This window comes from Nansenia antarctica, assembly GCF_963989245.1.
Source record: "Nansenia antarctica genome assembly, chromosome: 12".
In the NCBI taxonomy this organism is placed as follows: Eukaryota; Metazoa; Chordata; class Actinopteri; order Argentiniformes; family Microstomatidae; genus Nansenia; species Nansenia antarctica.
The window spans coordinates 17,148,169-17,164,206 of record NC_137682.1 but is presented as its reverse complement, the minus strand read 5'-3'; the positions used below and the strand labels follow the sequence as shown (position 1 = coordinate 17,164,206).

At 49.1% G+C, this 16,038-nt stretch overlaps 2 protein-coding genes across 3 annotated transcripts in view; both read left to right on the top strand.

The window, feature by feature from the left end:
• Positions 1-3,935: 3,935 nt before the first annotated feature.
• On the top strand, positions 3,936-12,554 carry spata13 (spermatogenesis associated 13). Of its 2 annotated transcripts, XM_080543741.1 has the most exons (13): positions 3,936-4,803; positions 5,989-6,030; positions 6,438-6,893; positions 7,159-7,303; positions 7,469-7,596; positions 7,807-7,986; positions 8,781-8,960; positions 9,817-9,996; positions 10,153-10,385; positions 10,506-10,635; positions 10,790-11,165; positions 11,615-11,689; positions 11,832-12,554. In XM_080543741.1, exons 1-13 carry the CDS (start codon positions 3,937-3,939, stop codon positions 12,008-12,010), a joined length of 3,171 nt encoding a protein of 1,056 aa, XP_080399867.1. In that variant the 5' UTR covers position 3,936; the 3' UTR covers positions 12,011-12,554. The 2 variants fall into 2 exon arrangements, with proteins under 2 accessions (XP_080399867.1, XP_080399868.1); XM_080543742.1 differs by lacking the exon at positions 11,615-11,689.
• Positions 12,555-14,939: 2,385 nt separating this feature from the next.
• Positions 14,940-16,038, top strand: part of tmprss7 (transmembrane serine protease 7) — a gene marked incomplete at its 3' end in the record, with an annotated part of 10,820 nt that continues 9,721 nt past the window's right edge. The window contains exons 1-2 of the mRNA XM_080542680.1: positions 14,940-14,982; positions 15,234-15,364. Of these exons, the coding sequence (XP_080398806.1) occupies positions 14,955-14,982; positions 15,234-15,364 (159 nt within the window). The 5' untranslated portion in view covers positions 14,940-14,954. The remainder of the gene's footprint in view (positions 14,983-15,233; positions 15,365-16,038) is intronic.

Sequence of the window (16,038 nt, the reverse complement as noted above, 5' to 3'; positions counted from 1 at the left end):
CGTTGCTGTACAGAGCCATGCAAGTGTCCTTCAATGTTTCCTCAGAGAAACTGGACTTCTCTTTAAGCCGTCAGAAGTGCCTCAAAAAGGTGAGTTTGTAACACGCAACCACAATCTCTCCAGTCCACTTGCCTTTGTTTAATTCCATATGGTCTCTCTGTCTTTGATTCAGGATGGTGTAGCTACTGGAGGCGAATGTAATAATGGGATTATGCACTAGTGTTAAGCAAACATGTAATCTCATCTCATTTGATTGTTGTGGTCAGTTTAACACTTTGTGTTAACTCACTAACTGCCAGATAATTCTGGAACACTCGCCATTTGGAGTGCCAAGTGTTTTGTTGTGGTATTTACCTACCAAAAATACTTTGAAGCCACAAAATGAAGCGTCATAATTGAGGCTTTTTTGGTGAATAAAGTCACCCGTGGCACTCTAGAATGTTGACCGTAAATAAGGTAAGCTCTGTTCTCCATGACCAGTTGAGTTACTATGTTGCGGAACATGTTTCGTTTCTCCGGTTCAATCATTCCAATGAAAGACAAACTAGTAGCCTATGTCATCAGCTTACAAAATAATGGTAATAGTAAGTGCTTCAGGGTGAATCTGTCTGTCCCACACAGCTTAGCGAGAACACAATGTTACTTTCCCTTGATATTCTCTGTCTAGCCGTCCCCTCTGTTTAATTCTCAGTTATTTTCTGCCTAATTAGCTTGAGCCTGGCCTGGGGCATGGCATACCTCTGTAGAGGTGAACTGGGGTCTGGAGTTCACTAATGTGTTTACGTCCTGCGCTTTACGTAAGCGTTTGACTTTTCCAGCCCGAAGGGAAGAGAGTAGATGACGGAGAACGCCTGCCTCCCTGTCCCTGTTTGTGTGTGGCCGTGTGTATACTGTGGGAAAGTGTGAGTCTGTGCTGTGTGTACTGTTGCAAAGTGTATCTTTGTGTGTGTGTTTGTGTACAGTTTCGGTGTGTGTGTGTATCTTTTTTTTATGTGTACATTTGTGTGTGTGTGTGTGTGGGGGGGGGGGGGGATCCTCTCTGGGAGTCTAATCTACGGCTGGCTCCAGCTGGCAGCCGTGTGGGGGGGCTCCTCTCTGAGCTCTTAATTAACTCTGGGCCAGAGTGCTGCTCACATAGCAGTACACAGCTTAGCATGCTACCACAGAGGAAGACCAGGCTGAAGTACTGTCAACAGCAGGCTAGGAATGACAACAGTGGTTTAGTACTTCATAACAGTCCATAGCGAAGCCACGTAAGAAGCATAGGAGTGACGTTGAGTCGTGCTGTGGGGCTCGGTTGTTTAAACAGATTGTGCGCTTGTTTTGGGAGCGATGCGGTAGTGGAGTCGAGGGGTAAACATAATTCTTGTTGTTGATTCTTCTAGAGGTAGTAGATTACTTCACCCCTGTGGAACTCAATACCTGAGCTGTGTGATCTTGACCCTGCCAAGTATAGCAGATCCCAACTGGACTGTGACTGTTGGCGCCAGCGGAAGACAGAGGTTATAGGGGTAGCACGCCAGTGGTGGGAGGGGTGCAGTTGAAAGACACGAGGCAGGAGCCAGAGGCTGCTTGAATGACTTGCTGATAATAGTTGGTGATGGACCTCCTCAGCAGTGGTGCTTCTCTCATTGGTGGAGTGATCTGACTGCAGACTCCCAGAAAGAATGGGACGGAGGGAGTCCATCTGGTGTGGGAGTCGCTAGCTAGCAGAGTAAACTCCCCCGTGTTGGGGCCAGAGAGGGAGAGAGAAACAGCTCTACGGGCTATCTGGACAGTAGAATGAGGAGCAAGAGTCAGTGCTAACATGTAGCGTAAACAAAGCCCTGCCCTGCCATAACTCTCATCTGTTCCCCCTGGGACATTATATGAACATTGTAGCATCATGTGTTGTATTATAAAACCCTCCATAGAGACAGTAGCCTAGGGCTATTCCAGTGAGTATTCGAGCGTCCCTCCCACCTTTTAAAGTAAAGTAGGGGAAATGCCAAATCTGGAGAAAACTGGGCAATTTGTTGCATTAATCACAATGGATTAGTGATTCTCATTGCTTAGTCATGCTCACAAAGCCCCTCATCAAAGACCCTGCTGCATTAACCGCTGGTCCCCGCACACGCCCCACGCTGGGGCCCACTGCTGCTCTTTGGACAGGGGGAATATACACCACCAAAGAGAAGTTCACAAAAACACTCTCACAGAGAAACAACACACACACACACACACATTCTCTATCAGTATTTCACTTACACACACACATATTCTCTATCGGCCTTTCACTTACGTACATGCACCCTAACCCTAACTCATACACACTCACTCCCACTTAAACACACACATACTGTACACATAGCAGTCAAATCCCACGCTCTCCTGATCTCCCGTAGATAAACAGGTCACTGTTCATTATTACAGAAAATATTCCTAGTAATAGGGAATATGCGCTTTTTAACACGCATGCAATGCTCCATCTTTGGAGGAATGCATAGCATAATTGGTGTAACAAACTCCGGTTGGTTCAAGCTACAGTTGTTAGTGTGAGGTATGGATTACACACAGACGCATTGAAAGAAGTGTAATTGGAGATCAGTTACTTCCGCTGTCGTATGTTTTTTATGAAAGCGCTTTAGAGTTGAAAGTGAACACCTGCATTGTGTGCCAAACCTCAGCACACTAGCCGGCAGTACTCTGCTCCCCTCTGGCTATGTGGCTGTGTGGTTTGGGGATAAAAACCTGTTGTCCGCCCCTGCCTCTACCTGCGAGAACTTATATTACACTGTGTAGTTCCCTGTACGCACGTCTGTACGCTGTATCAGCCGTAGGAAGGTACAAGATAAAAAAAAGAAGAAAAAAAAGACAACTACACTGATTCCAGGAGAATTGTCGTGTGTTTACATTTACGTTATTTAGCCGATGCTTTTATCTAAAGCCACTTACAATAAGTAAGTGAATCAACCATACCATCAGTCTACTATCAGTCACCTAAGTAAGTAAAACCTTGGATTAAGTGCCATTGATCTGTGACAGTGCTAGAGAAAGAAATAAAACTGATTCTTTAATATTTTGGACATGCTCTCTTTCCAGGCAGCGCAGACGGATGAACCCTCATCCCCCAGTGAGGACTCCCTCTCCTACCGTCACAGCTCTGCCGCTCACTCTGACCTCCGACCTCCGGTCCGGGTCCGACCCCTCAGCGACCTTTACCCTTTCCGCGGCCATGTGGAGAGGGCCACGCCCACCTCCTCCTCCCTGCTGTCCGGGTGTAGCTCACAGGTGCAGCCGGTGAACTCTGACCCCCAGAGAGAGGAGGAGAGCAGACTGAATGGCCTCAACACTGCGGCCTGGTCCAACCCCGTCATAGGCCCGCCTGAGGGCAAACCCTGCCCCTCCAGGATCATGAGGCTCTTCTCTAACCAGAGGACGGGGTGCACCATGTCCATCCCTACCCACGGCCCGGGCCCTGACAGGCCCTCCTCCGTCCACGGCCCCCCCAGTGCCAACGGCCCCCAGGCTTGGTTAGGCCTCTCTGGGCTGCACGTCATGGGCTCCTTCAAGAAGCTCCGCTCCTCCGTGCTCCAGGGCATCCAGAGCAGAGGGACGGCCAATCCGGACGGACCGTACGCCACAGCAGCCAACCAGGACGGAGAGAACGGCACGGCGACAACCAATCAGGGCCTAGCCCTAGGCAAGGATTTTGTGGCCAATCAGTTTAGGTGCGGGGATGGATACCGAGTGTCCAACGGGGTGTCTTTTGACCAGCAGTTGGCCGGGAGAAGTTCCTATGGGTCGGAGAATGAGGAAGAGGAAGGAGACGAGGAAGAGGGACTCGCGAGAAACACGCGCTTCTCCCGGAGTATCCGGAGGGCGTACACAGCCGGACGCATCTCACTGCTGGATACGGGGCGGGGGAGACGAGGGGGGTGTCCCGGACAGGAGGCCATGACCGGTCAGAAGTCAGCTTTGGCGTCGGGGTCGGAGGCCAACCTCCACACGGAGGGCCTGAACGTCAACGCCAACGTGAACGTGTTGAGCAGGCTGAGCAAGAGCGCGGATAACCTGCACCTCTTCAGGAGCCAGTTCCGACGCAAACCACCCTCTCCCGCTCTTCAGTCACCCCAGCCGGACCCCGAAGAGGACAGCGGGATCAGCGGGGTCAGCGAGACCCCGGACACTCAGAGGGCAGACGGCGGCGCCTCGCCCGTGCACAGGGGCCGCAGCCCCAAGAGGGCCAAGGGTCCAATGCTGAAGCTGGTGGGCAGCGTGACGGACCTGGCCACCAGACGGCGAGCCAGCCCCTCCCCGGGCCCGGGCCCCTCCCCCACGACCCCTCTGTCTCCCCTCTGCCGTCTCCACGACGACTACTCCCGACGCACGCCCTGTCTGCCCTCCTCCGGCGAGCGCCAACGGCGACCGTCGCCCCCGCGGACCAGAGCCGGAGGGGAGAGGACAGACGGGCGACACGCAACTACTCCCGTCACACAGGAACACGCACCGACCGTACACCCGCAGCCCCTCGAACACACACCGAGCGTACCCCCTCCGGCTCCGACTGAGGACCACCCAACCCTCACAGGAGCTGACGAGGAGGCAGACCACGTCCTGACTCCCCCCGTCTGTAGTGAACCCCTCACAGTGACTTCATCTCCTCCTAGCGGCGGCCTCCCCTCCCTATGTGAGGCGGGAAGCCGGTCTCAGGAGGAACAGGGAGACGTGCAGGGAGTAGGGTGTCATTCCCCTCCAGTCCTCCAGGGGAGTCACAACCAACACCAAGCAGAGGCCTGCACAGAGGGCCAGTCAGAAACACAGGTAAGAGTTTGGAGTTCACCACCGTATAATCCAACTTTTGCACACACTGGCGGCAGTGACATCACTTTCGTAGATATCCTGAATGGTGAATACCTAATTGATTGGTATCAAGTAGATTGGTTGGTTGGTATGTATAGGGGGGTCAAAGCAATATGCGAGAAAATCCATTGACATAGCATTTCTCTTTGATCATTGGACACAAAGGGAGGAAAAAGAGGCAAGGAAGGCTTTCATGAGTAATAGGACATATGTGATGTTGGACAGAGGACGTGGGGTTGGTTCTGTCGGCACACAAAGGAAATCCACTATCTATATTATATGATAATTACATCCAATGGCATTGACCCCTGCCTGGAGAAGGTACACTGCGATCTAGATAGCACCAGTTTTATGAAGTGATCTTTGATTGTCTTCGGTCTCAAGCCCGCTTTTCGACGTGATTCGGGCGCCTTTGCCAAAACATAAACCCAAACAATTGGGAAATGCGTACTTATATGGTCGGTCCAAAGTTCCTGCCAATGCTAGTCGAACATCTGATTGGTTTAACCAGCTGTCCATCTAACTCCCTAGCCCTTCTGATTGGTCTAGCATCTCATTTCTTGTCAGTCTGTCTGTCCCATAGAAGTGTGTGTGCTGTGTGTGTCCTCAGTCTATGATTGAGCGTCTCCGGAAGCAGGGTCACATGTAGAGGACAGCTGTGCAGCCCCTCTGAAGGAGAGGGCAGAGTTAATGATTAGGCTTTGTTTATGATTAGTTAGGAACATTGCATCAGCTGCATGGCTCCCGTTGCTGTGGCTGGGCAGTAATCAGCACTGTCCCCCTCCCTCCCCCCCCCCCTCGCTTGGCGGCTGCCAGCATGACCAAAGTCCAGCAGCAGCCCGGGGCCTGGGAGAGCTAGCCCCGACCCAGGAACACACTACGAACAGGGCCAGAAACACACTGCCTGGGTGGCTAGAGAGAGAGAGAGAGAGAGAGACTAGAAGAGCACGCAACAGTCGATTGAATTGTTTGAAGATTGTGATCTTGTTGATCAGATTACCGTTCCTAAAATGAAGGGGAGAGAGGCGCAGATTGACCCTTAAACAACAAGAGGCAAGGGAACCTAGAGGGCTGAAGGAGAGGGCCCAGTGTGTGTGTGTGTGTCTGTGTTTTACCATGGTGCTGATCCACTGTGTACCTTTCCAGTGCGTATGGACAGGTACCGACCCAGACGAAGATGACAATGAGGTAAGTTCTCAACAGATGTCACTGACTGACTAACTATACCGGCCTGGTTTTGTGTAACTTAAAATGGAGGACACGTTAGTGTTTTCTGCTACTGCTCCGATTTGTGTACATAAGAATTTGATAAGACGTCCGTTTTGATTTTGTAAAGTTCTGTAGTATGCAAGTGTTAATGAGCTTACACAAGTATTCCATCGAGTCCCAAAGCTGGTCATGTCAAGTTATTGATTCATGTCAGATCGGTACAAAGACAATAGTACTTACCTGCCACATTTATGACACGTGAACTAAACACCGTGCTCTGTGTTTGATTAACACAACCAGTTTTTTCTTACAGTTGTTATTTTCTACAAAGAGATATCTCACATCTCATCGCCCTGTTATCTCTCTCCTCTCCCGCCATCTCACAGGTTATGCCAGATGAACAAAGGAGAGAGGCAGAGGCACTTTTACAGGGTGAAGAACCCTCTCCGTCAGCCAACTGCACCCCGCCTCTCACACCGACGGGTCCCCTAGAGTCCCCTACATCTCCCACGGCAACGGGAGCCACGGAAACACCGTCCTCGTCCTCCGTCACCCCCAGGCGAAGGGCGGGCCGATCGAGACCTCGGCCCATCTCCGACTACGGTCAGCTGGTGTCCAGGAAGTACCCCATCCCCAAGGAAGAGGCGGAGCTCCATCCTGAGGAGAGCGCTACAAACGCCGGCCCCCGTCCGGACTACAGGAGCGACGGCGGCGGCCCAGAGAGCTACGGCGTGAACGGGGACCTCCAGAGCAGCCGGAGACGGCCCATCTCTGTGATCGGAGGAGGAGAAGAACTGTTCTCTTCACCCGGCGCAGAGGAGAGAGAGGACCGCCTGTCGTCTGTAAGATTCTCACCGTTGAACTTCCTGCACACGTATTAAATGTAAAAAAATAATAATGATGCAGGTTTGCTCCTTGTAAGACACTACAGTGGGGGTTACAAACAGAACAGATCAATTCTCTTTCCCTGCGATAATAAACCCAGAGACAGTGTGTGTGGTTACCCAACAGACAATCAATGAACAGAGCTGACACAAACCCTCTAAACACTCTCCTGTAGGTTCTTACGCAACCGTCTCCTTTTCCCTCTCGTCCTATCTTCTTTAGCCCCTGTGCCGCCCCCCGGTCCCCTCACACCAGGTGCCCCCCTACAAGGCAGTCTCGGCACGGTTCCGACCCTGCACCCTCTCCCAGAGCACCCCCATCGGACTAGACCGCCTTGGACGGCGTAGGCTCCACAGAGTACTCAGTGGTGAGAGTTTGTGTGTGTGTGTGTGTGTGTGTGTGTGTGTCAATGTCAATGTGTATGTGAGAGAAACCAAGGGAAACAAATATTTGTGTGAGAAAGACAAGAAATATGTGAGTTTTGTCAGCAGTCAGTGGAAGTGTGTGAATTGACCCTCTTTTCTTTCCATAGCAGACAGCGGCTCTGAATGCTCGGCAGCGCTGGACGACAGTGTCAGTGAAGAAGACGGCAGCTACGACGAACTCAGTCAAATCAGCCCTTACCTGCTGCCAGGGGTGGAACTTTCTACACTCAACGAGGTGAGCGCCAGTCTGTGTCCAGTCGTAACTGTGTGTGTGTGTGTGGTCACGTGGTGTCGTGTTGTCTGTTCGTGTTTGTCGGAGATCTTCCAAGATCGCCACAGACTCCTAGCGTAACAAGTCCGAGCATAATCGGTGTCAGGCATGAGTTTGCAGGGCGTGTAATCGTACGGTCATCTGCCCCCGTGTGTGTGTGTGTGTGTACCTCAGTGGATAAGCAGTGGCCACGTGGTGCACGCCGAGGCCCTGTGGGACCATGTGACCATGGAGGAGCAGGAGCTGGCCTTTAAGGCGGGGGATGTGATCCACGTGCTGGAGGCCCCCCATGAGGACTGGTGGTGGGGCATGGGAGGAGACCGAGAAGCCTGGTTCCCCTCCAGCTTTGTCAGGGTAAGTGGCCCCTCTGACCTGTATGTCTTATTGATACTGACTACATCCCCGACAGCAATGGCCTGCAAACTGGCTTAGCTCCAAACAAGCATGTTAGTTGTGTGTGTGTTCAAGGGGCACAGAGGGGGTGGGGGGGGGTTCAGAAGTTTTGGTGGTTTCTGTGGCGACTCGCGTTGATTGACAGTTGAGTCTTAATTAGCCGGGACGGGGTAACCATGGTGAGTTAAGTTGATTGGCAGATGGGCGACTGCTGTGTAATTGCTCTGTTGGCAATTCCTGTTGATGGACAGGGGCTGGTTAACAATTCTAGGATGTTGTCACCATTGGGATGTGTGATTCCTGAAGCAGTGGTTCATTAGCCAGGTTGACTGCAAGTGAGTGTGTGCCTGTGTGTGTGCGTGTGTGTAAATGGACTGACTTATATAGTGCCTTATTCCAAAGCGCTTTACAATGGCCTCTCATTCACCCATTCACACACACATTCACACACCAATGGCGGCAAGCTGCCATGCAAGGCGCCGGCCTGCTCATTGGGAGCAATTTTGGGGTTCAGTGTCTTGCCCAAGGACACTTCGACATGTGACCAGCCGGGGCTCGAACCGCCGATCTGCCAACCGTGCCATCATTAGACGGCGGCTCTACCTCCTGCGCCACAGCCGCCCCGTGTGCGTGCGCGTGTGCGTGTGTGCGTGTGCGTGTGAGAGAGTCTATGGATACTATGGTGTGGTGTGTTTGATTGACAGGCTGTTAGTCTGTGGGTACTATGGTGATAACGCATTGTGTTTGATTGACAGGTGCGTGTGAACCAGGAGGACTCTAGCGGAGAGAGTGCGGAGGGTCCTCTGGACCAGGAAGACCCCGCCCCCAGAGACACGCAGAGCGCCCAGCACAGGGAGCAGATGAGGACCAACGTGGTCAAAGAGATCATGAACACAGAGCGCATCTACATCAAACACCTACGAGACATCTGTGAGGTGGGCCTTCAAACTACGACCGTAACTTGACCGTAACCCCTTAGAAGCAGAATGTGTGTGTGTATGCGAGTGGGTATGTGTTATGTGTGTGTCTGAGTGACATGAGAATAGAGTGTATATGTGTGTGTATGTATGTGTATGTAGGTGTGTGAGTGACATAAGCATACTGTATATGTTCCTAGATAATCCCATCAAGATCTAACACTGCTGATATCAGCACCAACCACAAGAACTGACCAGCGTTGCTTAGTTAACTCATTCAGTGCCGAGGGTGAATAAAGTCGCCCAAATTGTCAACATTCTAGAGCTCCACGGGTGATTTTATCCACCAAAAAATGCATAAGTTATGATGCTTCATCAAATATTGTTGCTGGGTAAATACCACACGAAACATTTGGCACTTAAGATGGTGAGAATTCTTTGGCAGTTAGTGAGGTTAAAAGCAGTTGAACACTTCAAATGAATTTGACTGAAATTCATGGAATCTTCCTGGATGCACAGTGTACAGGTACCTTTGCCTGATTGCGTGCTCTGTCATCATGTGAAGCGCATTGAGTCACATCTTGTGAGAAATGCGCTATACAAATAAAACTTTATTTGAAATGGGTTACCGGAGCTGACCCTTGCTAACTGAATCCCAAAGCTACCCCCTCCTTTAAAGTCATATAATAAAGCCTTGGGTTTTGCCTTTCAACCACAATTATTCTGATGGTGACATTATCCAGTGATCAAAGACTCACACACACACACACCTGTGTCCATTGGCATCACCTGCTGGCCACTCTGTGCAATGTCAACCCAGTACAATGCTGTACTCCATTACAAATAGAATATGTTTCTTTGCTGGGCTCTGCAGGGTTACATCCGCCAGTGTCGTAAACACCCAGGCATGTTCACCGAGCCGCAGCTGAAGACCATCTTCAGCAACATTGAGGAGATCTACAAGTTCCAGAGGCAGTTCCTCAAAGACCTGGAGAAGAAATACAACAAAGAAGCGCCTCACCTGAGTGAGATCGGATCCTGTTTTCTCCAACAGGTAGCTCATGCCATATATATATATATATATATATTTCTATTCATACACACACACACACACATCTATGAATTGCTTACAGAGCTTTTAAGAATGCCTGCCTCTAACCCTCCTGTCTCTCCCCCGTCCACCACACATTCTCCATTATCTCTCTTTCAGGGGGAGGGTTTCTCCATCTACTCAGAGTACTGTAACACCCACCCTGTGGCCTGTGCCGAGCTGCAGCGGCTGATGAAGCTGGGCCGTTATAAGCACTTCTTCGAGGCCTGCCGCCTCCTCCAACAGATGATTGACATCTCCATCGCTGGCTTCCTGCTCACGCCCGTCCAGAAGATCTGCAAATACCCCCTCCAGCTGGGAGAGCTGCTCAAGTACACCCCGAAAGACCACAGGTAGGCCTGAACACACACATACATACGCTCACATGTACACACACTTGAACAATTGAAATAGTGCAGACAGATACCTCTCAGTCTCCACACATCCACTGACTCCTATACTATTGTGTCCAGTGATCACAGCGGTGTGAGCGACGCATACCAGGCAATGAAGAATGTAGCGAGCCTCATCAACGAGGGCAAGAGGAGGCTGGAGAGTGTGGATGCCATTGCTCACTGGCAGGTGGCCATTTTGCGCTGGGAGGTGATGACAATGACCTTATAATGACCATAGCTAAAAATGTACAGCAGTTGTCAAAAAGTAAGTCTACAAATAAAATGTGGTTGAGAAGTAGTAAAATGAATGGTGTGTGTGTGTGTGTGTGTGTGTGTGTGTGTGTGTTCGTGGTCTCTCCTAGGGCGCTGACGTGCTGGAGAGGAGCTCCGAGCTGATCCACTCTGGCGAGCTGACCCGCGTCGTGCGGCACGGCAAGACCCAGCAGCGCAGCTTCTTCCTGTTCGACCACCAGCTGGTGTTCTGCAAGAAGGACGTCCTGCGGCGCGACCTGTTCTACTACCGCGGCCGCCTGGACATGGACCAGACGGAGGTGCTGGAGCTGCCCGACGGCAGGGACCCGGACCTGGGCCTGAGCCTGAGGAACGCCCTGCGCCTGCGCCACAGCTCCAACCTGGAGGTTCTGTGCGTGTTGTGCGGCAGGAAGCCCCAGGACAGACAGCGGTGGCTGGAGGCCTTCGCCAGGGAGCGACGCAGGGTTCAGGAGGACCAGGAGATGGGTGAGACATCTAAGGGAAAGGGGGGAATGGTGCATTTCTTTTCAACTCATTTAGTGAGGATATGAATAAAGTCCAGCGATTTATTTATTAAAATGTATTAACATTCTAGAGTGCCATGGGTGACTTGATGATCACTTTCCAGCCAAAAGTATAAAAAAGTAGCTTGCGTATTGTGGCTAGGTAAATACCACGTAAAACACTTGGGGCCGGTTTCACAGACAAGGCTTAAGCCTAGTCCTGGACTAAATCACACTTTCAATGTAAAATCTCCATTGAAGATGTTTTTTAGTCCAGGACTAGGCTTAAGCCTTGTCTGTGAAACCTGCCCATAGTGTTCTGAAATTCTTTGGCAGTTGGTGAGGTTAAGTGAGGGAGTGTCAAAGAATATAGACATGACACTGTTTTACATTGATTGACTTTTGCGGTTGTTTTCTTTTCTTTCATGACAGGGATGGAGATCAGTGAAACGCAGAGGAAACAAGCAATCTTTAACGCCAGGAAATCCAAACAAGGGAAAATGAAGAGTAAGGGAACGAATGTGTAACTGTGTTCTTCCAGAGGGCTGTGTGTACAGTATGTGTGAACAATGCAACTGTCTCTTCTTAATATCACTGATGATGATGATGATGATGATGATCTTTCTGTTTTTTTTGTTTTGCATCTTAGCTATTGGCTACTCCGCATCCGTCCTGCCACACCACCAACCTCTGCACCCTCTTCACCAGCGTCACGTTACCGTGCCAACCAGCGTGCCTCAGCAACAGGTGTTCACATTGGCCGAGCCGAAGCGAAAGCCCTCCCACCTCTGGTACACCTTCACCCGCCACGCCTTCTTTAAGAAATGAGGCTCCGTCCCTGTGCCTCTTTCTGTCTGTGAATGTTCCGGCCACACCCACAATCGTTCTGAATACTCAAACGAGCCTTGTACTGTGTATTTTATGACGTGCCCTTGTCTGTATTTTGTGTATTTGTGTGTGCCTCTATATGTATGTGTTCCCTGTTGTTTCTGTGTGTCTTTATTTGTATGTTTAAGACTGTGCCTGCATTTGGGGAGGGACTCCCCAGAAGTGTTAATATACATACATACGACTCCCTCCATTTCGCTGGTGTGGTAAAGATGCTGCTTATGTAGTCAGAGATTTCCCCCTCCCTTTTAACCCCAACAGAGACCTGTTTTATATTAATGATGACAATGATGTACATTCAGCTTTTTAATTTGAAGTACTTACCTCGGTTTTAGTTTATTTCTTTGAGGCTGGACCCTTTTGGAGTTAGACTGTTAGTGAAGGCTGAACCGTCTGCTCTGAGCACACTAAACAGCCAGAGGACAGTTAGCACGCACACCACACAGACACACACACTAACCTTGTTAACACTGTAAATAAAACTATTGTAAAAATACCAAACGAAAAGATGTGTCTTTTGAGATTTGTATGGGAGTGTGTGTGTCTAGTGGATAGTGAGTTGGACTTGTGATCGGAAGGTTGTGAGTTCAAATCCCGCCTGAAACCACACCACTACTAGTGTGCCCTTGAGTAAGGCACTCAGCTTTCAGTTACTCCATGGGGAATGTCCCTGTAATTCGTAATTGTAAATCGCTTTGGATTAGAAGCGTCTGCTAAATGGCAAAATTTAAATTTAATTAATTAAAGAAAAAAGAAATACAATTTAAAAAAAATGTAAGTTCAACATTGGACAACCTCCCACTGGATAGCCAGTTAGTCGCTAGATCTCATCAGCAACGATTCATCCGGCGGGGGTCACAGTTCCCATAGCTCACCTGTGCGGTCGGATCTGGTTACACACACACTCACTCGACTACCCCAGGTAGCACAGCGCACCTTAGTTTCGCCGCTACACAGGCTTGTGTGTCTCCGTATCTTAACTGTTCATTTCAATCAGAGGAAGAACCTGGAAATGGAAGGTGTTCACCTGTTTCCGATGATTTCGATGCTATAAAGGCGCGAGGTGATGTCCCTGTGCTTGTGCAGGTGTTATGGGCACAGAGCGCGAGGAAAGCGAGCAGCCGAACGGCGACGATGTGTCTCAAGGAGAAACTGCGAGTGTGAGTATCCTGCATGGGAACTGTTCTCCAACTACTAACAGGAATATTCCATATACTAAACGACTTTCCGTTCTCAGTAGTAAATATTACAGTTGCAATTATACCTGTTGAATAGGAAATGATAACGCAATTAATTTCCCCCCCTCCTCATACATATGTTTTCTCAAAATGGGCTGCTTTTAAAATACTAGGAAAAAGAGTTTTAAAAATGTGACGTTAAGAAACAAAGGAGTAGTTTCAATGTTTTTTTTTTCCGGAGACAATCTATACCCCCGGGTTATCTCTCAGATGAGATGACACCAGGTGAATAATGGATGCGCAAAAAGAAACTCAATGAGCGCGATCATCAAGGAGCGCCTGATGGGGTTACCGCGCTGAAGCTGAGCGCACCTCCAGCCAATAGCAGTGACCATACTGTCTGTATACACCTGTTCAGAGGCAACTCCTAGGCTACTCTGCAACTCCATTGTTGCCACTAAATTGAAACTCTTTACAGATCTCTAGACTACAAGTGCGCCGTTCCCTACACAACTGCAGCTCCTGTTTCTAGCGGTATTCATTTGGTCACCCAAGTATCGTGACCGATTTGGACTCGTCAGGGTTGGCCGACCTGTAGTAACACACACCGTTTGTAGCAACGATATCTGAGGGTGATAAGAGAACAACAGCACAAAAGTGTGCATAACATTAAGAAGTCTGTGACCTATTGATGACACCGTGGGGTATTCAGTCTGCGTCTTGCAACTGTGGTAATAGATGCCATTACCTCAACAGGGGCACTTTATTCCCATTTAGCCCACATTTTACTTAATTTAGACGTAACTTAATGATTTAAGTAATTTAGCAGACACTTTTATCCAAAGCTACTTACAATAAGAACATTGGTCTAAGTAAGTGAATCAACTATACATCTGTGATTGGTCATCATAAATAAATCCCTTGATAAGAACAATTGTCCTCGGCAGTCACAGTGCCACAGAAAGGAAGAAACATATTTTTCCCTTGTTCAGGTAAAGTGGGTGAAGATGGGTGAGGAGGGGAAGGGGGGGGGTTGCTGTGGGAGATGAGTGATGCCAAGTAAACCCAGTGGCTTTGTGCCGTCCGTTTTTGACGCTCTTTCTGTTGGCTTAATGAAGGCCAAGATTGACATGTTGGTCCACCAGACCCTTCGCCCATTTGGCTGGCCACATGTCGAGGTGTCCTTGGGCAAGACACTGAACCCCAAATTGCTCCCAATGAGCGGGCCGGCACCTTGCGTGGTAGCTTGCTGCCTTTGGCATGTGAATGGGTGTGAGAGGCCATTGTAAAGCACTTTGGAATAAGGCGCTATATAAGTCAATCCATTTATGTTGTTGTCCCTCACATTGACATTACATTTACATTTTTGCCATTTAGCAGACGCCTTATTCCAAAGCGACTTACAATCAGTACATTTGACTAAATAGGTGAATCATCAACCAGTCGCAGCAGGGAAAGTAATTTAGCTCAGGCCAGCGGCCATTGTGTGTTGATGAAATGAATATTGTTTCTAAAGTGTGGTGATAACTCTCTAGGTTGCGGATGTGTCGGTGGAGGTGGCCACGGTGGACCACACTCTGCAGCGTCTCTGCAGGAGGTATAACCGTCGCAGACGGAAGTCCAAGAAAAAGAAGATCAACCCTCTGTGGGACCTGCAGAACCTGGCCATCCTCATCACAGTGGTGGTGTTTGTGGTCGTTGTCATCATGTGGTCACTGTTGTGGTTTTTTATATGTAAGTCCCCCCCCTGCCCCCCCCCCCACCCACACACACACACACACACACACACACACACACACACACACACACACACAGACCCACTCGAACCAACACATACACCAAACAGAGGTGCACTTATGCATGTATAGTTTTGTTCACTATTTGCTAAATCTACTGGAGAAATGTTCTACATTTATTGTATAATATAAATATATATCGAATGTATTGATCGATTGGTTGAGACTGATGTGTATCTTTATTTACAGTTCGTAGAGAGAGCAACAATGGAGTGTATTTTGCTGGAATGTTCCGCGTGGCCAATCTAGAGTTTATCCCAGAATATCGTCAAGCAGAGTCCAGTGAGTTTGTCTCCATGGCAAACAAGATACAAGATGTGGTGAGTGTCAGAGGACTCATGCAGTACCTACTGGTCAAATACATTCTGTATACCTCTTCTGTGATTGGATAACTGGCCTGAAGACAGTATTATAGGTTGATAGTCTTCATTGGCTGCTCTAAGACTGTGTTCTGTGGTCAATGTAGGTCTTTACTGTGGTCAATGTAGGTCATTACTGTGGTCAATGTAGGTCTTTACTGTGGTCAATGTAGGTCTTTACTGTGGTCAATGTAGGTCTTTACTGTGGTCAATGTAGGTCTTTACTGTGGTCATTGGTCAATGTAGGTCTTTACTGTGGTCAATGTAGGTCTTTACTGTGGTCATTGGTCAATGTAGGTCTTTACTGTGGTTAATGTAGGTCTTTACTGTGGTCAATGTAGGTCTTTACTGTGGTCAATGTAGGTCTTTACTGTGGTCAATGTAGATCTTTACTGTGGTCAATGTAGGTCATTACTGTGGTCAATGTAGGTCTTTACTGTGGTCAATGTAGGTCTTTACTGTGGTCAATGTAGGTCTTTACTGTGGTCAATGTAGATCTTTACTGTGGTCAATGTAGGTCATTACTGTGGTCAATGTAGGTCATTAATGTGGTTAATGTAGGTCTTTACTGTGGTTAATGTAGGTCTTTACTGTGGTCAATGTAGGTCTTTACTGTGGTCAATGTAGGTCTTTAC